This window comes from Camelina sativa, chromosome 11 (assembly GCF_030686135.1).
Source record: "Camelina sativa cultivar CO46 ecotype springtype chromosome 11, ASM3068613v1".
In the NCBI taxonomy this organism is placed as follows: domain Eukaryota; kingdom Viridiplantae; phylum Streptophyta; class Magnoliopsida; order Brassicales; family Brassicaceae; genus Camelina; species Camelina sativa.
The window spans coordinates 6,783,618-6,811,541 of NC_141890.1; the positions used below are offsets into that span (position 1 = coordinate 6,783,618).

General features: G+C 36.2%; 6 protein-coding genes and 2 pseudogenes across 10 annotated transcripts; all 8 read left to right on the top strand.

Moving 5' to 3' along the window:
• The first annotated feature begins 505 nt into the window (after positions 1-505).
• On the top strand, positions 506-2,540 carry LOC104722191 (uncharacterized). Its single transcript, XM_010440324.3, has 2 exons — positions 506-1,266; positions 1,958-2,540. The coding sequence occupies exons 1-2, from the start codon at positions 775-777 to the stop codon at positions 2,315-2,317; spliced, it is 852 nt and encodes a 283-aa protein (XP_010438626.1). The 5' UTR covers positions 506-774; the 3' UTR covers positions 2,318-2,540.
• Positions 2,541-3,629: 1,089 nt separating this feature from the next.
• Positions 3,630-4,901, top strand: LOC104727718 (putative B3 domain-containing protein At5g35780 pseudogene; annotated as a pseudogene).
• Positions 4,902-5,143: 242 nt separating this feature from the next.
• On the top strand, positions 5,144-8,466 carry LOC104722192 (tRNA (guanine(37)-N(1))-methyltransferase 2). Of its 3 annotated transcripts, none has more exons than XM_010440325.3 (9): positions 5,144-6,221; positions 6,311-6,409; positions 6,498-6,617; positions 6,703-6,869; positions 7,145-7,215; positions 7,518-7,660; positions 7,739-7,850; positions 7,935-8,047; positions 8,143-8,466. In XM_010440325.3, exons 1-9 carry the CDS (start codon positions 5,337-5,339, stop codon positions 8,293-8,295), a joined length of 1,863 nt encoding a protein of 620 aa, XP_010438627.1. In that variant the 5' UTR covers positions 5,144-5,336; the 3' UTR covers positions 8,296-8,466. The 3 variants fall into 3 exon arrangements, 1 of the variants encoding a protein (XP_010438627.1); XR_015572066.1 differs by having other exon boundaries at positions 5,150-6,221; positions 7,145-7,260; XR_015572065.1 differs by having other exon boundaries at positions 5,150-6,221; positions 7,145-7,246.
• Positions 8,467-12,295: 3,829 nt separating this feature from the next.
• LOC104722193 (protein SPOROCYTELESS-like) lies at positions 12,296-13,991 on the top strand. Its single transcript, XM_010440327.3, has 3 exons — positions 12,296-13,042; positions 13,140-13,376; positions 13,472-13,991. Exons 1-3 carry the CDS (start codon positions 12,470-12,472, stop codon positions 13,679-13,681), a joined length of 1,020 nt encoding a protein of 339 aa, XP_010438629.1. The 5' UTR covers positions 12,296-12,469; the 3' UTR covers positions 13,682-13,991.
• Positions 13,992-14,938: 947 nt separating this feature from the next.
• Positions 14,939-17,494, top strand: LOC104722194 (universal stress protein PHOS34). Its single transcript, XM_010440328.3, has 3 exons — positions 14,939-15,961; positions 17,149-17,198; positions 17,297-17,494. The coding sequence occupies exons 1-2, from the start codon at positions 15,190-15,192 to the stop codon at positions 17,154-17,156; spliced, it is 780 nt and encodes a 259-aa protein (XP_010438630.2). The 5' UTR covers positions 14,939-15,189; the 3' UTR covers positions 17,157-17,198; positions 17,297-17,494.
• A 2,567-nt stretch (positions 17,495-20,061) lies between these two features.
• LOC147933699 (universal stress protein PHOS34 pseudogene) lies at positions 20,062-21,376 on the top strand (annotated as a pseudogene).
• Positions 21,377-21,949: 573 nt separating this feature from the next.
• Positions 21,950-23,729, top strand: LOC104722196 (uncharacterized). Of its 2 annotated transcripts, none has more exons than XM_010440330.2 (7): positions 21,950-22,192; positions 22,306-22,341; positions 22,479-22,679; positions 22,760-22,812; positions 22,888-23,085; positions 23,197-23,337; positions 23,427-23,729. In XM_010440330.2, the coding sequence occupies exons 1-7, from the start codon at positions 22,136-22,138 to the stop codon at positions 23,566-23,568; spliced, it is 828 nt and encodes a 275-aa protein (XP_010438632.2). In that variant the 5' UTR covers positions 21,950-22,135; the 3' UTR covers positions 23,569-23,729. The 2 variants fall into 2 exon arrangements, with proteins under 2 accessions (XP_010438632.2, XP_010438631.2); XM_010440329.2 differs by having other exon boundaries at positions 22,078-22,192; positions 23,424-23,729.
• Positions 23,730-25,120: 1,391 nt separating this feature from the next.
• Positions 25,121-27,207, top strand: LOC104722197 (uncharacterized). Of its 2 annotated transcripts, none has more exons than XM_087474490.1 (7): positions 25,121-25,384; positions 25,501-25,546; positions 25,886-25,962; positions 26,126-26,164; positions 26,293-26,400; positions 26,479-26,926; positions 27,039-27,207. In XM_087474490.1, the coding sequence occupies exons 1-6, from the start codon at positions 25,340-25,342 to the stop codon at positions 26,905-26,907; spliced, it is 744 nt and encodes a 247-aa protein (XP_087330616.1). In that variant the 5' UTR covers positions 25,121-25,339; the 3' UTR covers positions 26,908-26,926; positions 27,039-27,207. The 2 variants fall into 2 exon arrangements, with proteins under 2 accessions (XP_087330616.1, XP_087330617.1); XM_087474491.1 differs by having other exon boundaries at positions 25,188-25,384; positions 26,479-26,922.
• The last annotated feature ends 717 nt before the right edge of the window (positions 27,208-27,924 follow it).

Below are 27,924 nucleotides of genomic sequence, written 5' to 3' on the forward strand. Positions count from 1 at the left end.
ATGTATAGCTTTTTTTAAGGATTAACTTAATTATTGGGATTAACTCAAAGTCAAAACAAACCCACATTAAATTATTTTATCAAAAATGATACTTTTCCTCTGCTATGTTTATTCTTATCCAAAATTTCTATCAGCAATCGTTTTTGATAAAATCTTTTTTTTTTAACTTGACAAAATCTTTTTCTTTTTAAAAAGAAATCAAATTGCTCAAGTTCTAGTTTTGGTTTGAGGTGTGCATGCAAGTGAATCTTTTGGTTTTTCTTTTTTTATAAACGAAAAACAAAAGATATTGTTGGCCGACCTCGCACAAATAAATAAACCTCCCCTTTCCCTACGTGTCACCAACCCTTCCTTCGTACAAAAAAAAAAGAGTCTCAAACAACAATAAATCCCCAAGAAACAAAAATTAAAGAATAATTTACTAAACATATATTTTCCTTTTCATTATTTTCCTTTTTCTTAGTATTAGATTTAGATAGAAAAATACAGATTTTGCCACCAAATTAAACACAGTAATTCTTAAAAAAATATATCTATATAAAATAGGTAAAAAGAGTAAGAACACTTTTGCCGCCTTTCTCTCTTGACCTCTCGACGCGTTAACCCTTGGTTCCCTTCCTCAAGATCTCTCTCTCTACGACATTCTCAAACTTTCTCGGGGGAAAAATTCTCTGATTCGTTTTTTTCTCTCCGATCTTTCCTTCTTTTCTTTTTTTTTAATTAAATCCGATTTCTTCGGGAGGAGGCGAAGAGACGGACACAGTTGTTTCTCCAATGGCGCGCCGTCTTTTCGCCTGTTTCGGCCTCAAGAAATCTTCTTCTAATAAACCTATCTCCGGAGGAGGCGGTAACAGTTCCGCCGTCGCCGCCGCAGATGTTCCCTCCGGAGACGGACCTGTTCTCGTCCAGCTGTTCTCGTCTCAAGGATGCAAGACCTCCCCGGCCGCAGAGATGCTTATGTCCCGGCTAGGTCGAGGCGATTTCGACGCTCAGATCCGTGGAGGAGATGGTGGTGGATCTGTTGGATCTCCGGCGATGGTTTTGGTGTTTCATGTGGACTATTGGGATTTCAAGGGGTGGAAAGATCCGTATGGATCAAGCCAATGGACGGTGAGGCAGAAGGCGTATGTAGAGGCGTTGAAACTTGACACCATGTTTACTCCTCAGCTTGTTGTCCAAGGAAGATCTCAATTGACAGGGATCGAGGAGGAGACGCTCCTTACTTCTATCTCGGAAGCGCCTAGGTTTCCTTCTCCAGCTTTCAAGGTGAGTTTTCTTAACATTCAATTTTTAATAAATGGACTTTGATTGATTGCTGTGAATGTGGTGATCGTGATGCGGAGAAATTAGGGTTTGTTTATGTGCTTTCCAAGTAATTGGTCAATACACTGAAACAAAAATCTCTGTTGTGTTTGAGGGCTCTGCTTTGATTCTCTGGTGCTAATTAAATAAGAACCCGGTGAACCTTGCTTATAACTAAGTTTTCTAGGTTGTGTTAGAAATATGTCTCATTGTCTTTTTCCCCTGAGTCTTGTGGTTATTTAGTATAGTAAATAGAGGACTTCTCATTAGACGTTTATGGATGTCTCTGCTTTTGAAGTTGTTTTGTCACCCTGCTAATAGAATGGTCAATATGGATGCGTGAAGTTAGTTATATAGGTATATGACTGCAGGGAGGGTAGGTTTATGAATGCAGCAAGCTTCTATGGCATTAGAACTAGCAACTTTTGGTGAATCTTGACTAAACAACATCTTTAAGAAATTTTGGTTGAACGATCGACATGTTTTTGTAGATGTGTGTCGTAGGAATAAGCTACATTATATGAACCATGAAATATCTTGACTCTTGAAATCAATGAGTTCTTGACATATCAGAACAATATGGATCAGTCTTCCTTAATTGGCTTCGTCACTCTCTTCTTATATAGTTTGTATAATTTGTTTCATTCTTTACCAGGCGACTTTCCAGAGACCAACCTCAGAGACACTACAAGTATCACTCACCGGAGCTTTGAGAATGAAAGTAGACGGAGACGGAATCGACATAATGGTGGCGATATACGAGACCGGGCTTGTGACCGACTGCGCAAGAGGAGAGAACGAAGGAAGAATGTTGTCGAATGACTTCGTTGTGAGAAAGATGGAGAAGATGTGCACTGTGAAAGATATAACACCGAAGAAACCAGTGTCCGGTACTGCTCATTTCACGCTATGGGATGGATTCAACAGCAGCAAATGTGGAGTCGCCGTCTTTCTTCAGAACTCGTCACTTCATGTTTTTGGTACACAGAGTTTTAAGTTGCCTGATGAGATTTGAGTTCGTCCCTAATATATATCTCTAAAAATCAAAGAAAAGAACAAAACGATCTTTTGTGTCGTCCATATTTTGCTTGTGAATCATCCGGTTTCCACTCTGCTTTGTACAGTTATATGCGTGAGTACTACTTAGAGGTTTCTTCTAATTTGTTTATTTTATTTCACCTTATACTTTATTATTCTAACCTTTCTCTTCTCATATATGCTAATTCATTTTACTTAAAGCTAGAACGTTTTTTTTTTCAGTTAATCTTTATGTGTTTGTTCCATTACACGAATTGGTCCTGATAAATGTTGGAATGAAACATTCGTTCTGTTTATAGAACCCAAACCCTTTTTTAAGCTCATCCGAGGAATTACAAGAGACAATGGTGAATCAGTGATGATTGATACATTGTCTACAAAACAAGAATAGTGGTGGACATTGTACTTTAGGTGTATTAAAAGTAAAGAAATAGAACATTATCAATCTACTAAATTGAGCGTTCAACCGATTATGAGATTATCATGACAAAACTCTATTTAACTCAAATGGACTATGGTTGTATTAAATATTCTACATTTCTACTAGCTATGTGACATACAATTCATGCATCAATTTCTTCAATATATCATTCATTACTTCATGTCACGCCAACATCTTTAGAAGTTTCCTTACGTTTTTTGACGACGAAGCTTTTAGTTCTATTTTCGTATTGAAGTTTGCCACTGGAAAAATATGACTACTACTTATATAATTTACAAAAAAAAATTGGAAAAAGAAATCGGGAAGATCTTTGGCTAGATCTTTGGGATAGCTGTCATTGCATAATATCTATCTATGACTCTATGTAGTGCGTGATACAAACTCTCTACATATATCCAGTAAGAAAAAAAAAAAAAAAGAAAAAAAAGGAAAATCGGTAATAATTATTGATTAATCATAGTAATTGTTAAACTAATTAAACTACTACGTTTTTTGACGACGAAGCTTTTAGTTCTATTTTTGTATTGAAGTTTGCCACTGGAAAAATAAGACTAATATAATTTACAAAAAAAAATGGACAAAGAAATAGGGAAGATCTTTGGCTAGATTTTTTCTACATATATCCAGTACGAAAAAAAAAAGAAAAGGAAAATCGGTAATAATTATATATTGATTAATCATAGTAATTGTTAAACTAATTAAACTAGTACTAATCTCAATGGAAAAAGGAAAAAGAAGTCAATCAGAAATAGGTCTGATTGTGATTGAACTATTTAACCTCAACAAAGGCACTCTCTTTTTACTCATTCGATCAAAATATATCTATCTTCGTAATTGCCTTTTTTCCTCACGCTCCTCGCTTTCTGAACTCGAGTTAGGTTTCCAAATCACAATGAAGACATACGAAGATGATCTTGAGTCTACGAAGGAGAACATGTGGTCGAAGCTCCTTGAATTGGCGGATGTTGCGACTATGGTGTATGAAGAAGAACAACGCAAGAAAAAAGGAAAATCTAAGATCGTCTCTGAAGAAGAACAACGAAAGAAAAAAGGAAAATCTAAGATCGTATATGAAGAAGAAGAAGAAGAAGAAGACGAAGAGAGGTTCAGATTCTTCGATTATGTCCCTAGAAAGATTAGGTCTTCGCTAAGATACTCCCAACAGCAACGAAACTATGAGAATCTTAATGGGGCTTCTACTTCTTCTTCTTCATCGCTCCGCCACCTTCGTTGTTCTGAGACTCGTTCTTCGCTCCATTACAACACGCCTGATATTGAAAGCCCTCCAAACCCTAATTCCCAGTCTTCTTCGAGCCAAACAGAGAGCACAAGCCGCAAGAGGCTTGCCTTGGTGCTGCAACCAAGGAGTAGTAGTGGTAAATTCAAGAAAGCAAAGGTGGTTGCTTCTTTGCCACGGATAGCTAGAGGGCCACCGGAGTGGCTTGGCGAGGTGATTAGAGAGATGGGCGTAACCGAAGACCCGATGCTGATCTTTGACTTTGGGAAACCACTATCCGCGAGTGATGTCAACTCAGGCCTGAGCCGTTTCTTGCTCCCTTTCAGTATGCTAACCAGAAACGACTTCTTGACACCTGCTGAGTCTGCAGCCATACTGAGAGCAGACATCGACGAACAGAACATTGGTGTGGGAGCGATTCTGGTGAATAAAAACTCTGAGATGTGGGGTTTGCGTTTTAAGTTATGGGCGATGGAGAAGAAGGAATCTGGAAACGGGACTTTGAACTACGCATTGAACTGGGGGTGGAACGACGTCGTCAAGGGTAACAGATTGAAAGAAGACCATGAGATCAGTCTTTGGAGTTTCAGGTGCCGTGGAGTCCTATGCTTTGCTCTTGAACACAGAATTCCCAGCTTGTCCAAAAGATTGCTGCATTGATGTAAATCATGCGTAGCCCAAAAGGAAAAAAGTCTATCAAAAGAATAAAGTTAAATTATGCATTAATATATATGCATAGCTAACTTCAATATGTGACTCTGGAGGTTTTTGGTTGCGGGTGTTGATTAACGAACTTAGGGTTTTACATTCTTTTTTTTTTTGCAACCTTTGTAGGGTTTTTAACTTTTTACTTATTGGTAATTTCAATTTTTTTTTAACACCTTATTGTGTTTTGGTAACTTGTCTCTTCTCTTGTTTCAAAATCATATGAATTAGAACACTTTGACATGAATTGTTAGGTCTACTTTAGTTACTATATTGGTTAAATTACGTACCTTTGTAAAATATATCTCAATGACAATGTTTAAAAACCTTTGTGATGCAAAATTTGATCCAATCCTGCAAATTATTTTGGTAACTTTGTTTTTGAGTGTACTTCAATTGAATTCCCCATTAACGACATCGTTTTGGGTACCGAAACGACAACGTTTACAATTTTAGGATAATTGAAAGGAGCAGTGTGATATCTTCTTGTTCTTGCCGATGACTCTCTTCTTCTTCGTCTTCCTAAAACCTTTGATGTACTAACGCGGGAAATGACCTTCACTGTCCCAATACATAAACCCAAATCCACCAGGAAGCTCTGTGAATCAGAAAATGGTGTCAAAGCTATCTCTTTTCCGAGCAAATTCACTTCCTTTCCCTCCAGTCTTCTTCTCTTCCTACTCAGCTCGTTTCATCCATAAACCCTATCCCAAATCTAAAACCCTTATCCTCTGCGTCTTCTCTTCCACGAACGTTCCCTATGGCCCGTCTCTTCTGAAAGGGAAGAAGCTTTTGCTAGACGACCTTAGATTGGCTTCAATCGGTCGAGACAGAGATACCCATCGAGGCAAAATTGGAGATTTCGATGAATCGATCGAGAAAGGTGTTCTTTTGAACGAAGATGATTTCACCAGAGTGTTTGAGATTTCGGCGATTCGGGTTCCGGCGAAGGACTGTTTCGCGCTTGAGAATCGTCTCCGTGGTCATCTTCTTAATTGGCCTAGGATTCGTAACATTGCTAGGGTTCCTGGAGATGAAATTGACGACGACGTGGTGAAGCTCTTGGGCCGTGAGAGTGAAGAAGAAGAAGAAGAAGAAGATAGTGTTGTGGATTCGGTTAATCGGAGAATAAGTGGGAAAGCAGAAGGGGATGGGGAGAGACTGAGTTCAGTGTTGCACAGAGATAAACTTGCCAAGACGTTTAATTCAACTGGGTATCTCAAATTCAGAAACTTGGCCAAAATTTCTCGGCCGAAGCGGAAGAGGAAGACTGACAAAGCAATGGAGGAGAAGGTAAAGGAAAAAGAAAGAGGAAGTAAACGCAACGAAATGGCAATGGTGGAAGTGGTGGAAGATCGAGGAGGAGCTGATGATTTTGAAGGGTTACTCGGAGAAGGCTATGGTAGTAGAGGAAGATGGAGAGGTTCAACAAGATTGTTGCTTTTGGATGAGAAGTATTCCGGTCAGCAAGTTCAAGACTTGCCTGAGGCTATCAAGGTTATATAAACTTTCTTTAAATCCTCTCATATGGTTTGATTCAGTAGTTGTTGTTGTTGGTGGAGATTTTTATGGTTTCTGTTTGGTAGGTTCTGTTTTCAGAAGCTAAAATGACTGATGCAAGCTTAAGTTTCGAGCTAGTGAAATGCAGACTGACTTTGTTCTATGACTATTGGTCAATGATTGAGGTAAATGATTGAGACATTCAAGCTGGCTTTTAGTTTCTCTCGAATATCAAATCGAGTTGTTTTGCTTCAAAGTGTCTTGTTGTTGCAGATATTGGAGGCTGTTCTACCTAAGGGTGTGATTGTGCCTTCAGCATTTGAGATGGTGGGGCATATTGCGCATCTGAATCTAAGAGATGAGCATATAGCTTACAAGAGGCTCATAGCTAAGGTAATGTGATAGTGGACATTATTTCTCCAAGTCTGAAACCAAAATTCCCCAGCTTCAGAAACTGAGTTGTTTTGTTACTTATCAGGTGGTTCTGGACAAGAATCAGCCAAAGATACAAACCGTTGTGAATAAGATTGATCCTATTCACAACGACTTCAGAACTATGCAGCTAGAGGTTTTAGCCGGCAACCATTCCCTGGTGACTCTGGTTGTTGAGAATGGACTGCGCTTTCATGTGGATTTAGCTAGAGTGTATGTACCTTCTTTCTCATAGAAATGCCAATCTTAGAATGCATGCTTGAGTTTTGCGTAAATGCCATTTTCCATTAGGAATTAGCCTTGCTGTCCTCAATTTGGTGATGAAAGTAGTTTTGCGTAAGATGTCTGATAGCAGTTTGAGTTTTCAGTCAGAGGAGATGCATGTTATATGTTTTTGCTGATGACAGATATCACTTTTCTTACCGAATCTCTTATCCATGTATCTGTTTATAAGTTAACACTTTTGGTGTTATTTTCTCGTGTGCTAGATATTGGAATTCGAAACTTGGGACAGAAAGACAGAGGCTGCTGCTCGGGTTCGACCACAATGACGTTGTCTGTATGTTTGCTTCTTAGAACTAACTTCAAGGGTACATTATGAAAAGTATTGATATGCCCTCTACAGAACTCCCCGTTTATAAATTAGCACCACTGATATTCCATTAAAAAGTGAATTGTCTCTCCAATTGGTGTTAAATTTTGCTCCTTTCTGCTGTTTAGAAGCATATGTAGCGGGTTGATAGATAAGTGCATCAATTGTCTTCTTGTTATTGCTAATTTGAAATTCTTCTGTCTGACTTTGGTATAGATTTTGTCAATGTATTGTTGTGTTGATTTCAAATTACTCTGTGTTACTGACAGGTGACGTTTTTGCTGGAGTGGGTCCAATTGCACTTGCTGCAGCAAGGATTGTAAAACGTGTATATGCCAATGACCTGAACCCTCATGCAGTAGAGTTCATGGAGCAAAATAGTGTTGTTAATAAGCTTGAGAAGAGAATCGAGGTAAGTTCAAATTCCAAACACTTTATTTCATACTTTAAACCATCTGTACACAATTCTGAGTCTTTCATCTCTGTTTAGATCTTTAACATGGATGGAAGAAGATTCATAAGGGCTATGTTTTCAAGCGATAAGGGTCAAAAAGTCACCCAAGTAGTCATGAATTTACCTAAAGATGCGGCTGAGTCTCTAGGTTCCATCATATTCTTATTAAATGCTTCCTCTGTTTCTGGCTCAGAATCCCCTCTTAACCGTCATTCATCCTTTACTCAAGCAGATGCATTTCGTGGAGTATACAACGATAGGCAGAGAGATGAAGGCTTATCATTCCCAACCATCCATGTTTATGGATTCTCCAAGGCTTCTGATCCAGAATTTGACTTCCACGAGGTCTTAACTCTCCCATCTGATAAAATTTGATCAACTAATTAACGATTTGGTTAATGTTGAAGTTTAATTTGCACAATGTGGTTTTTGACTTGCAGCGGATACGGATTGCTCTGTCTGAAGTGGCAGTGGACGTGAAGATGCGAAAGGTACGCCTTGTGGCTCCTGGGAAATGGATGCTATGTGCTTCATTCATACTTCCCAAGAGTGTAGCCTTCTCAAGAAAAAAAAACATTAGTTATGTAGATTAAAAAGAATGCAGAATATAGGGGGCAAATTTGCAAATACGATTTTTTTTTTTTTTATTGTACTGCAGCAGCCAGTAATACTTGCAGTGTCTTTGTTGAAGAACAAGACAACTAACATATGAAAGTGACAATTGCTTTTGTTACAATTATTTAATAAAAGAAACTCTTCTCACACAACACAAAGTCACACAAACTCTATTTAAAAGCTTTCTACTCTTGGACACAGAATATCTGGTGCTCAGATTTGTCTCTGCCTATTCGACGGTCCAGATTTCAACATTGTTTCTGATCCTGTCCCTCCATTCCAAATGTTTGTACTTTAAACATTTAACATAATATGAACCCTTCCTTGGTCCTTTATGTTTTGTAGTGTCCCATTACTTTATAATCAAGAATGTTTAATTGTTGTACTGATATACCAACTAAACTCAAGAATGTTTATCTATCTAATCTAAACAAACAGAGCACATTATTGTTGTCATATATATATATATATCTTGTTTAGTGGTTTGGTGAGATAAAGATTGAAGAGAATCTACTAGATACAAGGGGCAAAGGTGTAGTTTAGTTGAATAGGGTCTACAACTGTACTGAGTGAGGGGAGGGAGAGAATCTCAGTTGGGAGATTGAGATCTAAAGTAATGATAATAGAAATCTGGGAAAAATTAAATTCGTAGAAAAGAAGAAAGAAGATGAAAGAGAGAGGGAGAGAGGTGGTCCAAAAGGAGGTTTAAGGAAGGGTTTGCAAGTTTGTATGAAAATAGATAGATAAGGAAGATGATGTATAAAGCCAAAACTAACAGTTACTCTCTTTTCTTTTTAGTTTCTTTTTATTTTTCTTACTACAGTATAATACTTTACACTTCCCAAAAAACTCACTCATTTATTCACCTACTCTGCCTCCTTTTGTCCTCTCTATAGTCTCTCTTGTGTCTTTACTCCACAATGTCCCTATTTACGTGTGTAGAAAATACAAATAGAGATCTCAAAGATAAAACAAAATAGAGTGATACATTGTATATTAGGATCCCTCTATATGAAGTAACATGTACAGTACTTCCTATGAAATTAAATTGAAACAGTAGTCATCAAAACATATACTATATAATAATATCATTTCCTTTCCTTTCATATTCATAAAAGAATGGGTCTTCTATCTTAATAGGAGGAGGAGAAGTAAAAAAAGAAGAAGAGGAGAGGAGGATCCTCAAAATCCAATAATTCTAGAAAAGACACAATATGCTTCACGGATCCCAAGAATCTTTCTATGCCTGCCTATACCCAGCAATATAAATCAAACCTTCACACGCTTCGGCTGCTTACTATCCTTCGCACGTGCCAGTGCCCAAAAACAAAAGGAAAAAAACCCTAGTAGTAGCCGCCCAAAGACCCTAAAAGTGGTCCCCGTGCTTACACGTGGCATTAGGACCACAATCCGTAACTTAACATGAAAGCACATGTGGGGTCCCATCTTTCGTCCTTTGCCCTACCAGTTCCTTGTCCTAGCCCACAATACACAATCTACGCGGTATCTATATCAAAATTTTATCTATATCTATTTGTATTTTCCGGATTAAATTGCATATAGTTTTGTTTTTGAACAAATCAAACATGATACTCTTTTGAATTCACTTTGAAATTATACTTCAAGGTTCAGTCGATAGATAATAATCACGAAATATAACATATTTGCTGGTTTTCCCAAAAGTTAGTCTCACCCTTCGATAAATTTTGAGCGTAAGTAATTGGATAATTTATCTCGTGTGTCATTCTAGTCTTATAGCAACAATTAATGTAGGTAACTAGGTAAGTTGGGTTGGTCATGCCGTTTGGATTTTTTTTGGTTTAAAGTGAATAATTCGGATTTTATTTCTGATATTAATTCACTTTTGTAACAAAAACCACGCTAACCACAGCGTGTTTGCATGTCACTCGTGAATATTCTGAATATGAGAAGTGGATTTGTTATATTCCTGCCTGCTTAAAAAAAAATATTGGTACATTCTCAACGATATATTTTTCTTTTCCGAAGGGTGTGGATGTTATTAACTTTATACAGAAAACGTGGTTAAAGAAGTACCTCGAGTATATAGATTTAATACTGCCGATAACTAAGATATAGGAGTAACCTGGCTTTATAGAAATTATAGTAAAAAAACGTTGGCTTTTTCTTTTGCAAACGTTTATAATTTTGTTTGTTGGAAATTGTCATTTTTATTAGTATTAAATTACTGATTTGTTCTTTAAATTTTATAACGTACGAGTTGAACATGTAAACAGCCATTTGGGATGCACAACGTCATATCTGGTTACTTAGGTTACTTAATTACACAAAGAAAACGAGGAGAAGTATCGAAACAAACACAAATACACAATGTACTGTTTAATGATTCAGAGTGAGGAGCGCTTCACTTACGATTTATACTGGAAATTAACATGGAGCGCTTCACTAATGTCAAGGTAATTAAAACAAAATTTTCTAATAGTAGGTGTTGGGCTGGAGCTAAAGTTAACATGGAGGCAGCTTTAAAATGTTTCCTTATATGATGCAGCCATCATTTCTACTCTACTCCGTAGCTCAACCCTTCTCGTAATTCACGTCCTCTCATACCATTCTTTTTGCTTTCATGTATCCTCCTCATCCGTGTGGCAATAAATTCCAGACTAATTTTTTGAAATACCTATAATTTTCTTGACTTAAACAAAAATCAGTCTCGATCATATATAAATATCCTTTTCTTCAATTTAGTAAATTTTTATTATATATCTAAATTAACCTATCCGATATCGGATATCCTATATCAGTATATCACCATATAGTGACTTTGTTACTTGTAATGCTTACTCATAAAAAAATATATAAAAATTAGTTTTTGAAAGAAGAAGAAAAAAAGAATAAAATATAACTGCGACTGTAACTGGACTTGCTTATTTTAGTTGATATGAGCTGAGTAAAATCACGTTGTTTCAGACCTTGCTCGCTATAATCGGCGAATGGTCTAATGTCCCAACATCTGTCTTCGATCTGCGGGTACTATATTCTCTACGTGTAAAGGACGCGCTGTTGCTATTGGAGAGTGCGTCGCACGTCACGACTGAAGCCTAGCGACAAGCTCCGATATTGCTGTCTCAACGGTAAAAGATTATCACAACATTTTTTTCACCTAAGAACAAAATACAAAATTAAATAGACAAAAAGGCTATAAACTTTTTAGTTTTGTTCTTGCATTCTTCGTCCAAAAGATGTAAAGACAGTAAAGGATTACTTTTAAATCTATTTATGTTATTAAGCATTTGAATTCTTAAAATAAAATAAAAATAGATCATATTTGTTGCGAAATGGTTGAATTTGTATATACACTCGAGTGATGCTCTAGTGAGAGTTAGGCTAAATTAATTAAGGAGTAAGTGAAGATTTATATAGAAAGGAGAGAGGCACCATTTGATGGGCGGAACCAGTTAGTCAAGATTACTAGTTATCATCATATCGTTAAATTTATTCCACAAATCCAATGCATGGACAACATCAATCAATCAATCATACACTCATGCTACAACATATTTTTCAGTTACAAACTCTCCTTTACTTATTTCAATTCTTGCTTTTCATGACTATATTAGCATCGAATTATGCAGTTATTTAACGTTTATTGACATAATACAACAAAAGATAATGATATTACATGATAAGATTCACCATATATATATTGACAAACTGAACATCTATATATAATATATGTATACGCATAAGTTAAGAAATACAATGTTTTACAAAAAAAAAGTAAAGAAATACATGCAATTAAGCACTTATGGAATTATCGTATTTAGCTAAGACTAAAAAAAGTAAAGAATATAGTACTAATTTATATTTTTTGGAAAGATATTTTAATGTTATCAAGTATAGGGGGGGGGGGGGGGGGGGGTAAAAAGTGAAAAGTAAAAAAGATACGTTATCCTCATATAGTACCTGGAAATAACAGAAAATAAAAAAACACAGGTAAGTACTTTGCCTGAGAGCATATGAACAATAAAGAGATATACACATCCACACACACACAAAAAGAGAGCAGAGACAAAACACACAGACTTAAAGCTTTCGCCTTTACCTCTTCATCTCTCTCCTCTCTCTCTCTCCTTAAAAAGAGTTTTGAGAACAGGAAGCTCATCACTGATCATCATGGCGACTTCTCTCTTCTTCATGCCAACAGATCAAAACTCCGTCGGAAACCCAAACGAGCTTCTGAGAATTAGCACCAACCTTGGTGTCGTCAACAGCTCCGGCGAGATCCGGACGACAGAGCCACAGACCCAGAAGAGCCGTGGCCGGAGACCGGGATCAAAGAAAGGCCAGCAAAACCAGAAAAAACCGACCTTGAGAGGAATGGGTGTAGCGAAGCTCGAGCGGGAGCGTCTCAAAACCGAAGCAGCAGAGAACAAGCAGATCGCCGCCACTCTCGTCGGGGACTCGCCAGTAGCAACACCGATGAACCCTAACAACGCTGCCCGTTTGTTACCCGTGCCAGTGGACCCGGTGCTCGTCCTACAAGGCTTCCCAAGCTCACTCGGTGGATGCAGAAACAACAGGATCTATTGTGGTGGAGTCGGGTCGGGTCAGATTATGATGGGCCCGGTTTGTTCTCCTAATTGGGGTTTTGTTGAGACCTCTCCTCATCATCATGAGCTCTCTTCAATCCCAAATCCTCAAATGTATAACGCTATCTCCGATCCTCGCTGTGACACTTGCTTCAAGGTTTGATTTTTGTCTTCTTCTTTTATCTTAAACTGTATATCAACCAGTAGTATATATGATACAAATAAAGTTTTGATTTTTATTATGTAAATCTCAGAAGAAACGCGTGGATGAAGACCAGAACAATGTAGTTCGATCCAACGGTGGTGGGTTTTCGAAATACACAATGATTCATCCTCCTCCGATGAACGGCTACGAGCATCTTCTTCAACCAGATTATCAGAGGAGCAGCAGCCAAGGTTTCATGTATGATCATCATCACAGAATCGCTAGATCAGCTCCACCTTCTGCTGCTAGTACTAATCCGTATCTTAATGAGGCGACAAATCATACGGTACTTACTTAGTTCATTTATACACATAGATAATATTCAGACATGGTTAAACTTATTTAGGTGTATTGATTTGAATGGTGGGTTTATTATAATAGGTATCAATGGAGGAATATGGGAGCGGCTACATGGAAGGAAACCCTAGAAGTGGATGGGGAGGAGGTGTGAAGGAGTACGAGTTTATTCCGGGGAAATACGATGATGGCTTTCCAGGAAAATATGGTAAAAGAGTTTCATCAATGGGTACTACATCAGTCCTAGGTGATTGCACATCATCCTCCACCATTGATTTGTCTTTGAAGCTTTAAATGTTTTGAAACATCGTCTCAGAGATTTTTCAGCTCTCTCTTCCTTTCTCTCTCTCTCTTTTCTATATTAATTTAAACAAATCGTCGTCTTTTGTTTTGCTTTTTTTTAACCAATTAAGTAGACAGAAGTATGAAACAGAAAAGCAAAAGACCCTTTTTTGGTGTATGCATCTAAGAGCTGAGTCGAAAGAAAGATTCAGGCTTTTGGTTTTGGATTACCCTTTTGGTTGTTTATTATGGGATTTTAAACCTAAACACTCAGACATATGTTCTGTTCTCTTCCTTAATTGTGTCATGAAACTTCTCTCTCTGTCTCTCTCTCTCTCTCTATAAAGCTGTGTCAGGTCTCTTGGGGATTGTATCCATTTTGTGTTTCTTTAGTTAGGCAATGATCCTGTCATGATTCATGTTATCACCTATAATCCTCGGTTTACGAAATGGTGTCATCTCTCATTTAACCTTGTTAATTTTGATGTGAGAGAAATTTATCAATTAAATTGCACTCTTGATTGATGAATGCCAAACAAGAAAAAGAAATGCTCTAGTCTTGATTGTTGTATGCATAGCTTTGTCCAGTGACATCACATAAAATGATAAAATATAGGGTGTACAGCTAAATTTCAGTTTAGGAAGTATATATGTGTTTGATATACAGTATAAGGTTTTGTTTTGGTTCAGATTTAATACCTACAGTCAGTCATACACAGTATAAATATAGAAGAAAAAAAACTATTAATCTAGGAAAAAAATCTAATTAATTTAGAAACTGTGTGATATAATTTTAAGCAATTTGTATCTATATTATTGGATCAACAACGGAAGACATAAACATGCATGTTTTATACTAAAACATATTTCTCATCAACAAAAAGGGAAGCAAATATAGGTTTCTTAATTTTTTGCAGATATAGCTAGGTTTCTTAATTTATTGCAAATATAGGTTTCATAAATAACCAATATTACACTTCTATGTTTGTCCAAAAAAAAAAAAAAACACTTCTCCTATTTAACACTTCGCTAAAGCCAGTTTAAATAAATTTGCAAAGAATTTACATAAAATAAGCATATGAGAATTGTTTGATTACAGCAAGCAATCTATATATGTTTGACATATTTTGATAGAGTCAAATGTAAAGACTAAAAAATATTTAAAAATAAAAAATCATGACATATTGGGCCATTAATATAAAATTACAGCCCATCAGAAAAGAAAAGAAAAAAAACTGATAAAGATAAAAAAACAAGTCCCTTGTGACTGCTGCTTACTACTGCTTAACACGTTCTCTCAACTTGTCGTATTTTGCAACCCCTTGAAAATTCAATATACAAAAAAAGACATTATCCAACAATTAGCACATTAAATTAAAATAAAATAAACAACACTCACAAAATTAAATTAATCGGATAAACACGGCTCTCTCTTCTTCTTCTTCATCATCATTTCTTAATCAAAGTTTCTATAATTTGTTTGAATCAAATTCAAAGCAGAGAAAGAAGAAGAGGAGATCATGAATCCAGATTCCGATTACCCTCATCTCCCAAACATCAAGATCCACCACCCTTCATCTCCTCGTCACTCTCCCCACCACTCTTCCTCTACTCCTTCCGCCGCTACTCCCACCCCAACCGCCGGTGCTCGCCGTAAGATCGGTGTCGCCGTTGACCTCTCCGAAGAAAGCGCCTTCGCCGTTCGCTGGGCCGTTGACCATTACATCCGTCCCGGTGACGCCGTCGTCATTCTCCACGTCTCTCCAACCTCCGTTCTCTTCGGCGCCGATTGGGGACCTCTCCCTCTCCAAACCTCTCCTCCTCCTCCTCCTCCTTCCGCCGTCGATCCCTTAGCTCAGGCGAAACCTAGCCAAGAAGATTTCGACGCTTTCACATCTTCGAAAGTAGCGGATCTAGCGAAGCCGTTGAAAGAAGCTGGGTTCCCTCATAAGATCCATATAGTGAAAGATCACGATATGAGAGAGAGGCTTTGTTTAGAGACTGAGAGGCTTAACCTTAGTGCTGTGATTATGGGAAGCAGAGGTTTTGGTGCTGAGAAGAAGGGAAGTGATGGGAAGCTTGGCTCTGTTAGTGATTATTGTGTTCACCATTGTGTTTGTCCTGTTGTTGTGGTTAGATACCCTGATGATCGTGATGGTCCTTCTCCTCCTGGGAACGTTGGTGGTACTAGGGAAGCTATTGTCACTGTTAAGTCACGTAGGGATGATGATGATGAAGATGATGACGCTAAGACTTCTGATGCTGCTGCTGATCATCATGAACACATCAAAGGTCAGGACTCGTTCATTTTCTTACTCTCTCGCAAATGTCCCGTTGACTTTGCATTTGTCTGGTTTTGAGTTTATGGAATCGTTCTGAATTATGTTTGCTTAGTGTTATAGATAGATAGGAACTTGAATTAATGAAATTAGAGTATTGTGATGTTTAATTCGGTTCAGCTATTGATTGTTTATTGTTGATGTGTTCAACTATGTTTTCAGCTTTTGTAAATTACCTAACTTTCTGCTTTAGTATCGAAAAAGTAGCAAATGATATTTTATATTCTGTGATTCGTTTCTCATTCTCAAGATTCCATTTTCTCTTCATCTGCTGCTTTGTTGAGTGTGTATGCTATTTTGGTAGCCTTTTTGATATTTATCTAGCAAGTTAGGTAGATTTCCTCTGCAAGTGGTGCAAATGATCTTCCAACATTTTTATTTCAATTCATGACTTTCCTACACTGCTTTTGCTCGATTTTGCTAACACTGGTTGTTGTGTTTCAATTCGAATATTCTTGAAACCAAAGAAGATAATTGCTTTTGGCCGACTAGGAAGGTTTTTTTTTTTTTTTTTGGGGTGTTTTCTTGACTGTTTTCTATCTTTTCTCTAGTTTTGAGTAATAGTAAGGAAAAATATTACAATTCTTGACTTGATAAGGGGAAAAAGGAATCTCCTGAGCTACCAAAGTTTCACTCCTGTAAATTAGTGAAAGTCATGCAGTTGGTGGAATGTTGTAAACTCTGTTACCTGTAATATGAATTGTGAATCAGTATCTACCTTACTTTTAGTCGCTGAAATCAAAGACTCCATGAAAACTTGTCCAGGGAAAAAATAAAGTAGAGTGATGTAGAAATCAAATTCACTTCTCTTTGCTTAATCTAGTTAGTCTTTGGGAAGACAGTCTTTTTCACTGGTTATACACATTTAGATATGATATCTGATGTCAAAAAAAGAAAAGAAAGACATATATGATATCGGTGTGTAGGGTTATGCAAAATAGCTATGAGATTGTTAAAGCCTAGGTTATGCAAAAAGAAATGTAGATGGTCTTTGCTTGATTGATTCAATGATTCCTCTTGTGTACCCTTGTGAATCTAGTTTGAACTCTTAAACTACTTGAATTGAATAGTCATAGTTGTCTGCATATGATTTGATTATCCAAAGGGAATGACAACATTTGATCCTCTTCCTTTTTACAGATGAGTAATGCGCCTTAGTATATCGTCGGATTCACCCTCTTCACAGCCAGGTGTAATATAAACAACCTTTACTTTGAAACCAATATCTGATGAGTTGTCTCCACCGATCATTCTTTCGTTTTGTTTCTGATTCTTTTGAAATTCGTAGGTACGAGGATGGATGAAACAAAGCTGATTTGTGCAGAGGAGTGCGTTTGTGTGTATGTTTGTGCCATCTTTTGCAATCATGAAAAGTCTCTGGAACCTCCTCTGGATTATTTATTCTGAGTCCTTCTTCTTATAATTTATCCATGTATGATTTTCACATTTAAACTATGAAAGAGTTGGTATCGCAGTTGAACTCTTACAGATTATGATCTTTATCCTCAATCTAATTTGATATCCAATGAGCAAACAGAAAAATCGAAACTTATTTGCTTTTTAACATTTACAACAAATCTGACCAATCATACTGATCTGTCCCCGAGGAAAGCTAAATTGGGTTAGTTATCACCAGGTCACCATAATAATTTTCTTTGAGTACTATGCAAGATACTCTTCGGAATATACAAAATAAACCACTTGATAAAACCTTAATTTGCGAAGAAGTTTGTAATGACGCTTCATTTATACCTGCGTATATATGCACGATATATAAAATACTTGTAATGAGATACAACATAAGACCACTTAATTAAACAAAAATCATGGCCCAGTAAAAAGTAAAAACCCAGCCGAAACCAGAATACAATAAAAAAAAAAAAAGTTCATAAAAAAGAAAAGTCTAGGGTTGTGTTACCCCTTTCTCACGAAAGTCTACAGCCGCCGATGGGGAAGAAGCGCTCCAAATCGAAATCTTCCACTGTAATCTAATCTCTTTTGTCATTATTCTTTTCTAATATTGAGCTTTTGCTTCGCTCTATTAATTAACTTCGCCTTTGTTTTGTTAAGGATTTTCAGGAAATTGGTGATGATGACATGCTAATTGTGAAAAAACAGAAGATACACAAGGAGAAATCTCAGGTTAGACCTTGTTCTTGCTTGTATGCTTAGTGTATTTCTCTAGTTACTTGTTTCTCACTTAATTTTATGAGGTTTATGCAGCGAAACCGTAACGAACAGGGCCTTAGTGTATTTCTCTAGTTACTTGTTTCTCACGGAAAGCGTAATTAACCTTTTTAAACAGATAGTGCATGGAATCGTAGAAAACACTTATATCCTATTAAATCGCATCACCACACTATCTACAACTTTTGTTGTGATTTCTCATTCTTTGACATAACCATGTTGTTTTTTTGTTTGATTTTTGCAGGAAAGTAATGAAGATGAAAAAATTATCTCGAAAGATGTAAGTATCATACAAGTAATTTTTTTTTTTTTGTTATTTTCGACATTAGGAACATGTAAGATGGCTCACTCTCGCCCAAGCTAAGTAATGAGTTTGATTTGTTTTTACCAGTTTCTTATTCATTACTTTTAATGCAACGGCAGAATATAAAAAAATTGACGAAATCTATCAAAGAGCTGTCTGAAACCGTGAAAAATCTACAGGAGATTCTTTTGACAAAAGCCGATCTACTAAATCAGTATTCATTGAAGGTATATGTTTTTCTTTTATCATATACGTGTTCACTAGCTAGCTATGACTCTTTTTAGTATCTGGTTTGTTATAGTTAGCTCTTGTATTTGTTTTGACTATATACATAGGTGAAAGAAACCCCAAAGAAAAAGGAGGAAGAGATAGTTACTTGTGGTTTTGATTGTAAAGAATCCAAGGGAAACAATTATGATACCATTTTCGTTAAGGGATTTCAAAAGTTGCAACCTAGAGATGATATCAAGGAGGCATTGACTACCATTTTCAGTTTTGATACCATTCATGGTTATAGTGGATATCAAGTCTTCTTGTGTATAGAAAAAAATTTCTTTATGGCTTTTTTTGGTTAAACATTTCCTATTTTGAAAACGTTTAAATATCCTTGTTCAGATCTAATCTGTCTAGACTTTTTTTTTTTTTTTTTTACTTTTAGGATGATGATTTCGGAGAGATGTTACAGTCTGCACAAAAATTAAGTGATTTAGTGCAGTCAACTGATTTTTTAACAAAATCATATTTAAAGAAATACGCATCAGAGATATCAACCCCATCTTCCCCAACTCGGTCTTTTACTCGCAAGGATAAAGAGATCTCTAAAGAAGAAGAAGAAGAAGAAGATGGAGAATTTCTTTCGGTTAGTTTCTTTATTTTTGTGGTATACTTCTAGTGGTAATAAACTTCTCTTTGCTTTCATTGATCTGGCAGATGGTGAAAACAATGCGTTAGAACTGAATGGAAGGCGCATGGGAGGAATGAAACTTGAGGTGAAGATGGCTAGAGAGACCAAAGAATACTATGGCTATGCTGGCTTTACAGGGTGTGGACGCTGTATAACGTTTATACGCCCTCGTTTAACCGGCCACCGGGATATCAATCCATGGTTATAGTGGTCATTGCCTCAGGCAGGTATATCCCCAAATACATGAATTTGCTCTTGTTTTTGATAACAAAGAAACTTGGTCATCAATTCTTGGCTCTCTTTACTGTGAACAAAGTAAATTCATATTGCAGGTGAGATTCACCGACTTCCTCCTTTTTCCAGCCCCTAGCGATGAAACACAGCTTATATGAGTTGTTTCATATATGGTTGCTTTGAGTTTTGTTTATCGACCAGCTACATCGAACTTACTTAATTTTTATCTCCTAATTTATATATATTTTATTTTATGTGATATATGAAAACTAGTATTATGATTCTTGTTATGCTTAAATCAGATTATGTATGTTTATTATATAAAAAGTACTTTTAAAAATTAATATAATCAATGTATTATCAACTTGACTATGTAAAAAGTCTAGGGTTGTTACCCCTTCCCCACGAAAGTCTACTGCCGCCAATGGGGAAGAAGCGCTCCAAATCGAGGTCTTCCACTGTAATCTTCTTCTTCCTTTTGTCGTTGTTCTTATCTAATATTGAGCTTTTGCTTCTCTCTATTGATGACTTCGCATTTGTTTTGTTTAGGATTTTAAAGGAAATTGGTGATGATGACATGATGTTCCTGAAAAGAAGAAGATACACAAGGCGTAATCTCAGGTTAGACCTTGTTCTTTTGCTTGCATGCCTAGTGTATTTCTAAAAATGAAAATTGCCTATTACTGCAGTAAAATAACCATTTTTTTTATTTGTAAATAACCATGTTTATTTGTTTGACTTTTGCAGGAAAATAATGAATATGTAGTAGTTGTCTGGAAAAAGGTAACTATTGGCGTAATCGCATTTCTTTGCACTAAAATGAGAAGTTGAGAACCACACATTCTTATAGTATAAAAATAAATAATTCGACAGACTCAACGGTCCACACCCCCCCCCCCCCCCCCACAACATTGCTCTCTCACTAACCATAAACAAGGGACACTTGGGATGTCTCAAAAGTCACTTTTCAACTTCTATTTAATATATTCGGATATCGTGTGAATAAAAAGTTACTTTGAATAATTTGTTGAATCAAAAGCAGAGGAAAAGACGAGAAGGGATCATCAAGATCCGCCATCCTTCATCTCCCCGTCACTCTTCCTCTGCTCCTTCTACTGTCTGAAGAAAGCGCCTTCGCTGTTCGCTGGGCCGTTGAGCAATACATCCGTCCCGGTGATGCCGTCGTCATTCCCCATGTCTCTCCAACTTCCGCTCTCTTCGGCGCCGATTGAGGACCTCTCCCTCTCCAGACTCCTCCTCCTCCTGGAGCTCAGCCGAAGCCTAGTCAGGAAGATTTCGACGCTTTCACATCCTCCAAAGTAGCGGATCTAGCGAAGCCGTTGAAGGAAACTGGGTGATTGATCACGATATGAGGAGGGAGAGGCTTTGTTTAGAGACTGAACGGCTTAGCCTTATCGCTGTGGTTATGGGAAGCAGAGGTTTTGGTGCTGAGAAGAGGGGAAGTGACGGCAAGCTTGGCTCTGTTAGTGATTACTGTGTTCACCATTGTGTTTGTCCTGTTGTTGTGGTCAGATACCAGTGGTGGTCTTGCTCCTCCTGGGAATCTTGGAGGTACCAGGGAAGCTATTGTGACTGTTAAATCACGTAGAGATGATGGAGATGATGAGGCTAAAACGATCTACTCATCATGAACACATCAAAGGTCAGTACCATGCATTTCTTTCTCTCTCACAAATGTTCTGAATTATGTTAGCTCATTGTTTTTAGAGAGATTACCGTAGATGGGAACTTGAAAACTTAAGATTTTTTCCATGGCTTTGCTTCCTGAAATTAGAGTAGTGTGATGGTTAATTCTATTCTGCTATTGATTGTTCTTGTTGATGTTCTGCTTCAGCTTATATAATAAACCTAACTTTCTGCTTTAGTATTGAAAAGTAACAATTGAATTTTTTTTTATTATGTGATTCGTTTCTCTCCTCAAGATTTCATTTTTTCCTCAGCTGCTTTGTTGAGTGTGTCACACACAAAGAAAATTTCTTTGTATGCTATTTTGGTAGCCTTTTTGATGATTATCTAGCAAATTAGGCAGATTTCTTCTTGGAGTAATTAGTAAGCAAAGTATTACAATTCTTGACTTGTAAAGGAAGAGAAAAAAATGATGAATCTCCTGAGTGAGCTCCCCAGTTTCACTCCTTTTAAGTTAGTGCAGTTGGTGGAATGTTACCTGTAATATGAATTGTGAATCACTATCTACCTTACTTTTTTACTTGTAGAAATCAAAGACTCTAGGAAAACTTGTCTAGGGGAATAAATAAAGTATATATACTCTTGGAAGATACAAACCTAAATCCACTTAATAAGACAGAAAACAAATGAATAAACTACCTAATAAACAAACACAAGAATACAAAATTCATGGGCCCTAAAAACCCAGCCCAAACCAAAATAGGAAAAAGGGTATATAAATAGCAAGTCTAGGGTTTTACAACAACAACAACAAAAAAAAAAAAAAAAAAAAAAAAAACTGAGACCAAATCATGGTTTTTGGGGATTTTCAGGATGGAGACTCTAACGCGACCAAATCTCAGGTTAAGGTTAGTTGTTTAATAAAATTAAAAACTGCTTTTCAGATTTTACCTTTTTTTTTTTTGTTCTTTAACAGTAATCATGTTTTTTTTTTTTTTTTTTTTTGGTTTGATTTTTGTAGGAAAAGGATGAAGATGAAGAAATGGGTTCGGGAAATGTAAGTCTTCTTCTATATAGAAAAATTTTAAACGGTTTTCTTTATGGCTTTTTTTGGTTAAACATTTCCTATTTTGAAAACGTTTAAATATCCTTGTTCAGATCTAATCTGTCTTGAATTTTTTTTTATACTTTTAGGATGATGATTTCGGAGAGATGTACGAGTCTGCACAAAAATTAAATGATTTAGTGCAGTCTACTGATTTTTTAACAAAATCAGATTTGAAGAAATTCGCATCAAACCCAACTCGGTCTTTTACTCGCAAGGAAGAAGAAGAAGAAGAAGAAGAAGAAGAAGAAGAAGAAGAAGAAGAAGAAGAAGATGGAGAATTTGTTTCGGTTAGATTCTTTATTTTTGTGGTATACTTTGTAGTGGTAATAAACTTCTCTTTTAATATTTTTGTTTTATTCTTTTTCAGCTTACAGATGCAACCGTTAGTACACGAGACATCAATGCTAAAGAAAAAGATATGTAAGTGATTTTATATGCATTTACACTCTCATTTTTTTTAGTTACTGATAGTTTGACATTTATTTATGTTTGTAGTATAAAGTTCTTTAAAGATAAATGCCAGATCAAAGTTCTTGTGGTTGGTGTAAGACGTAATACTGACGATGAAGGCGAGTTGATTGGGTATGATGCTCGTATCAAGTTCCCCTCTATTGAAAAGTTAAAAGAAGGCTTAAAGTTTAATGGAGAAATAATGGGCGAAGAGCCTTTGTTCATACGTAGAACAGCTGGCAGGTGATTTTTCTTGTCTTAATTTTTTACTTTAGATTTTGAATTTTTAATTGTAAATGGTGGTAAATTAACTTTAGATTTTGAAATTTTAATTGTAAATGGTGGTGGCAACAGGTTACATGTTCTTTGCATATCTGGATTCAAACGCCGTAAGCCTGAAGAAGTTGTTAAGAAACAGATAGAGGAGAAATTCAAAGAATGTAATCTTGAGAATGTAATCTTGCCGAAAAATGAGGAAACCGGTCGTTTATTAGGGTATGTGTAGAAATTTTGAACCATTTGTGAATTTCTTCATAGTTTAATTGCTATCTATTAACTCTTTCTATCATTTTTTGTTTCAGTAGGTTTGGTTACATAGTTATGGAGGTGGAAGGGGCACGCAAGGCAATAGAGATGAATTCAACTTCCTTGGGAACACGAACGATTACTGTTGAGAAGATTGATCCAACAAGTGGACTTAAGGCTTTAATAAGGTCTGACCATTAGATTTTTCTCAATTTATTATTATGTTAATGGTACTAGTATTAGTGTCGGTGAGTTGTTGTTCACCTGATTGATCTTTTTGATCTATAATTTAAAATACCCTTTATCTTGTTTTTTGCTTTCTTCTGGTGGTTAAGTTGAAATAGTCGAACCTTTTTCTTTCAGGGTTTTCCACATTTTCAATCTTTGGTCAGTTGATTTTGATGTGTCGTCATATTTAGAAGAAAAAAATATAAACATTTCCTTATCACTTTGCAAGGCCCGTAAACTAACAGAGTTTAAAGCTAGTTTAATTTCGTTGAATCTACTATTGATTGAGATAATATATTGTTCACGTCATTCGTTAGAGAGATAGAAAACCCAAAATCAGTTTACCTTTGCTCCTCAATCTAGTTATTTTTTTCACACTGGTTCGTTATACACATCTAGACAAAGTATTATATGAATGATAACTTGTCTGTGTGTAGGGTGATGCGAAATAAATATGTAGGTAGCAGATTATTGTTAAAGCCTAAGTTTGCGAAAAAAAAAAAATGTACATGGGATGTGTGGATGATTGATTTAATGATTCCTCTTGTGTACCCCCTCGATCGCGCGTGAATCTATAGTTTGAAATCCAGTTTACACTTGTAGATGGATATTTGACATCTAAGGTTGTCTGCGTATGATTTTGATTATCCAAAGCGAATAGCAGCAATGGATCCTCATCCTTTTACAGATGAGTGATGCGCCTTAGTATCTCATCAAATCTGGGTGTATGTTATTAGTGATATTTTTGCAATCATGAAAAGTCTTGTGTGGATTATTTATCCTCAGTAATTTTCCATGTATGATTTTCACGTTTAAGCTCTTTTGGGATGATGATCTTAAATATTCAATCTAATTTTGATATGATATTACTCTTTTAAAAATGATTAAATTATACTCTTTCTCTCGGGAAAATGGTTAAAATCAATATCAATTATTTGCTAAACGCTTTTTTATACCTAAATTTTAACACTTTGCAAATAACAACCTGAAATGTATTAAAATTCAAATTTGCTATCTAAACTATAGAAAATATTGTCAATTTCAACCTATGTTCGAACAGTATTAAATTAGAGTTTAACGATGTTGAGTCAGATGATCTGTGACATCCACATGGCACTGGGAATAACCAAAACTAAGTTGTTTTAGTCATTTTTAGGTGTGTTATGGCAAAAAACAAAGCATTTGACAAAAAATAGGGTATTGGAGTCCGTTTTCGGGTGTGTTGTGAGACTTCATTTTTGGTTATTTTTTGCTACAAAATACTCAAAAATGACCAAAACGACTTAGTTTTGGTAAGTTCCAGTGCTACGTTGATGTCATGGACCGTTTGATTCAACATCATTAAATTCTGATTTAATACTGTTCGAACATATGTTGAAATTAACAATATCTTATATAGTTTAGGTAGCAAATTTGAATTTTAATACAGTTCAGATTGTTATTTACAGAGTGTTGAAGTTCAGGTATAAAAAAACGTTTTGCAAATAGTTGGGATTGATTTTAGATATTTTCCCCTCTCTCTCAGTCTCGCTAGCTCTCTCTCAGTCTCGCTCTCTCTCTTTCTAAGTATGTACAACCTAGCCCACTTAAATAAGCCTAAGAATTCAAAAGCCTTGGGCCAATAACCGAACCCAAACCAGAATAAGAAGATGAAGAAGAAGAAGAAGAAGAAGAAGAAAGAAAGAAAGGAATATAAATAGTAAAAAAAAAAGTCGTAGGGTTTATTCGCTCTCTACGGCCGGCAATGGGGAAGACCAAGAAGCGAAAAGATTCGAAATCTTCCTCCACTGTAAATCTTCCCCTTCTTGTTGTTCTTTTCTCATCTTATTATTGTTTTTTTTTTTGTTGTTTCCTCTATTGATTGATGACTTTGCCTTTGTTTTGTTTTGTTTGAAATTTACACAGGTTGAGGAGACTGCTCATGTTTCTTCTTCTAGATCTCTGAAGAATGGTAAGAATTCTTGCAACCCCCAATCCATACAACTTTGGCATATTCAGATAAAAAATTCATCAATTTTTCTTGCTTGTTTACACCTAAAAAATATATAGATCTAGTTTATATTAACCTTTTTCGCAAGAGATTATCATATCCGAATCTTGTTGGTTCCCTGCCGCCGAATGGTTACCTTTTTAAAATCTGAGGTTTTAATATTGATTTGTTTTCAAGAGATATATAGTTTTAAATCGAATTGCAACATATTTATTTTTGAATGATTTTTTTTTTTTTTTTTTTTTTTTTTGTGTTGTGTTGTGTTGGTTTGAACCTCTTTTTGATCTGTCTTTCTATTAGGTAAGAGCGTTTTGGCACCTTGTTCTGAGAGTAAAACAGATCTGAAGAAGCAAAAGATACACAAGGAGAAATTTGAGGTTAGATTTTGTGGAACCTTGTTGTTGCATGCCTAGCCTATTTCTCTAATTACTTGTTTAGCTTGTAAATTATTAGCATCCTATTATATCACATGTTCTCTATTTACGACTTTGGTTATGATGTCTCATTTTTTGACAATAACCATTGTTTTGGTTTTTGCAGGATAATGATGAAGATGATGAGATAATTGTCTCGAAAAGGGTAAGTAGGTTATTCTTAGACATTAGTGTGCCATTTAAGATGACTCACTTTGGTTGGTTCGCCCATGTAGTGAGTTTGGTTTGTTGTCACCTGCTTTCTTATTCATTTTACTTTTATTGCAACGGCAGGATTTCGAGAAAATGACGAAATCTATCAAAGAGCTGTCTGAAACCGTGAAAAACCTACAGGAGATTCTTTTGACAAAAGCCGATCTACTTGATCAGGTTTCATTGAAGGTATATGTTTTTCTTTTTAGTAACTGGTTTGTTTGTACCTCTCGTATTTGTTTTGACTATATTTATATATATACATAGGCGAAAGAAACCCCAATGAAAAAGGAGGAAGAGATAGTCACTTGTGGTTTTGATTGTAAAGAATTCAAGGGAAACAATTTTAAAACCATTTTCGTTAAGGGATTTCAACAGTTGCAACCTAGAGATGATATCAAGGAGGCATTGACTACCATTTTCAGTTCTTTTGGAGTCGTCACAAGGGTTTTTGTTCCCATAGAGTGTAAAACCCGTGTTCCCTTAGGATTTGCTTTCATTAATCTGAGAGGTGGTGAAGACAAGGCGTTAGAACTGAATGGAAGGCGCATGGGAGGAAGGAAACTTGAGGTGAAGATGGCTAGAGAGACCGAAGAATTCTCTGCCTACCCTGGCTTTACAGGATGTGGACGATGTATAACGTTTATACGCCCTTGTTTAACCGGCCACCGGGAGGATATCATTTCATGGTTATAGTTGTCCTTTCAGCAGGCAGGTATATCCCAAAATACATGAATTTGCTCTTGTTTTTGATAACAAAGAAACTTGGTCATCAATTCTTGGCTCTCTTTACTGTTAACAAAGTAAATTCACATTGCATATTGCAGGTGAGATTCACCGACTTCCTCGTTTTTCCAGCCCCTAGCGATGAAACACAGCTTATATCAGTTGTTTTTATGGTTGCTTTGAGTTTTGTTTATTGACCAGCTACATCGAACTTACTTAATTTGTATCGCTTAATTTATATATATTTTATTCAAAGCTAGTATTATGATTCTTGTTATGCTTAAATCAGATTATGGTGAAAAATATGCATATGAAAATTGAGAGAGGATGACGGGTTTGCTGAAAATCTTTGTTTATTTATCAAATCATTTTTTTTTTTTCCCTGAAAGATTGAAGGAAATGTCTAAGAGCGCTAAGGTGTGATTCCGTTTGATGGCAATTCAGCATTCAGATGAATGCCTAGTTAGAAATTTTGTTAGATGGCACTGATAATTTTTTTGGCCTTTGCACGAAACATAAATAAAAAAGAAGAACTCAGTTTTTATTTCCCTCCCTCTACGGCTCTCTCGCTTCACGGCTTTCCTAATTTGCTCACACGAAGCAGATAAATCGTCTCTATCTCTCTCTCTCTCAACCGAATCCATCTTCTTCCTCTCATTGGCGTTTGGTTCACGTGACCCTTTTGCACATTGCGGCTTATTGCTTCCGTCTTTGGTCACTTCCCACATGCTGTAAGTGTTTCAACGCCGAATCTATCTTCACCCGAGGTTAGAGGCTAATTTATCTTATGCATTGGGATTATCTTAGATATCTTTCGAGATTAGTGTTAGATATTAGTTTGCGTGATGGAGTCGTATTTGTTCTTTATCTTTCTTGATTTGGTCGGTTACCTCAGTTTTGTCCTGTTCTGAGATTAATATCATCGCTTCTCTTTGCTATATTAAGGACAAAATCTTTCATTCGGTGAGATATTTGCTTCTTCTTTTT

What these genes read in the sequence shown, in the direction of transcription:
- LOC104722191 (XM_010440324.3), top strand. Translation starts at nt 775, where the DNA reads ATGGCGCGCCGTCTTTTCGCCTGTTTCGGCCTCAAGAAATCTTCTTCT. An exon ending in TTCCTTCTCCAGCTTTCAAG is followed by an intron (nt 1,267 to 1,957) that starts GTGAGTTTTCTT and finishes ATTCTTTACCAG; the next exon opens with GCGACTTTCCAGAGACCAAC.
- LOC104722192 (XM_010440325.3), top strand. Translation starts at nt 5,337, where the DNA reads ATGGTGTCAAAGCTATCTCTTTTCCGAGCAAATTCACTTCCTTTCCCT. An exon ending in ACTATTGGTCAATGATTGAG is followed by an intron (nt 6,410 to 6,497) that starts GTAAATGATTGA and finishes TTGTTGTTGCAG; the next exon opens with ATATTGGAGGCTGTTCTACC. An exon ending in CATGTGGATTTAGCTAGAGT is followed by an intron (nt 6,870 to 7,144) that starts GTATGTACCTTC and finishes CTCGTGTGCTAG; the next exon opens with ATATTGGAATTCGAAACTTG.
- LOC104722193 (XM_010440327.3), top strand. Translation starts at nt 12,470, where the DNA reads ATGGCGACTTCTCTCTTCTTCATGCCAACAGATCAAAACTCCGTCGGA. An exon ending in GCTGTGACACTTGCTTCAAG is followed by an intron (nt 13,043 to 13,139) that starts GTTTGATTTTTG and finishes TGTAAATCTCAG; the next exon opens with AAGAAACGCGTGGATGAAGA. An exon ending in ATGAGGCGACAAATCATACG is followed by an intron (nt 13,377 to 13,471) that starts GTACTTACTTAG and finishes TTATTATAATAG; the next exon opens with GTATCAATGGAGGAATATGG.
- LOC104722194 (XM_010440328.3), top strand. Translation starts at nt 15,190, where the DNA reads ATGAATCCAGATTCCGATTACCCTCATCTCCCAAACATCAAGATCCAC.
- LOC104722196 (XM_010440329.2), top strand. Translation starts at nt 22,136, where the DNA reads ATGGTTTTTGGGGATTTTCAGGATGGAGACTCTAACGCGACCAAATCT. An exon ending in CGACCAAATCTCAGGTTAAG is followed by an intron (nt 22,193 to 22,305) that starts GTTAGTTGTTTA and finishes TGATTTTTGTAG; the next exon opens with GAAAAGGATGAAGATGAAGA. An exon ending in AAGATGGAGAATTTGTTTCG is followed by an intron (nt 22,680 to 22,759) that starts GTTAGATTCTTT and finishes ATTCTTTTTCAG; the next exon opens with CTTACAGATGCAACCGTTAG.
- LOC104722197 (XM_087474490.1), top strand. Translation starts at nt 25,340, where the DNA reads ATGGGGAAGACCAAGAAGCGAAAAGATTCGAAATCTTCCTCCACT. An exon ending in TTCTAGATCTCTGAAGAATG is followed by an intron (nt 25,547 to 25,885) that starts GTAAGAATTCTT and finishes TCTTTCTATTAG; the next exon opens with GTAAGAGCGTTTTGGCACCT. An exon ending in TTGATCAGGTTTCATTGAAG is followed by an intron (nt 26,401 to 26,478) that starts GTATATGTTTTT and finishes ATATATACATAG; the next exon opens with GCGAAAGAAACCCCAATGAA.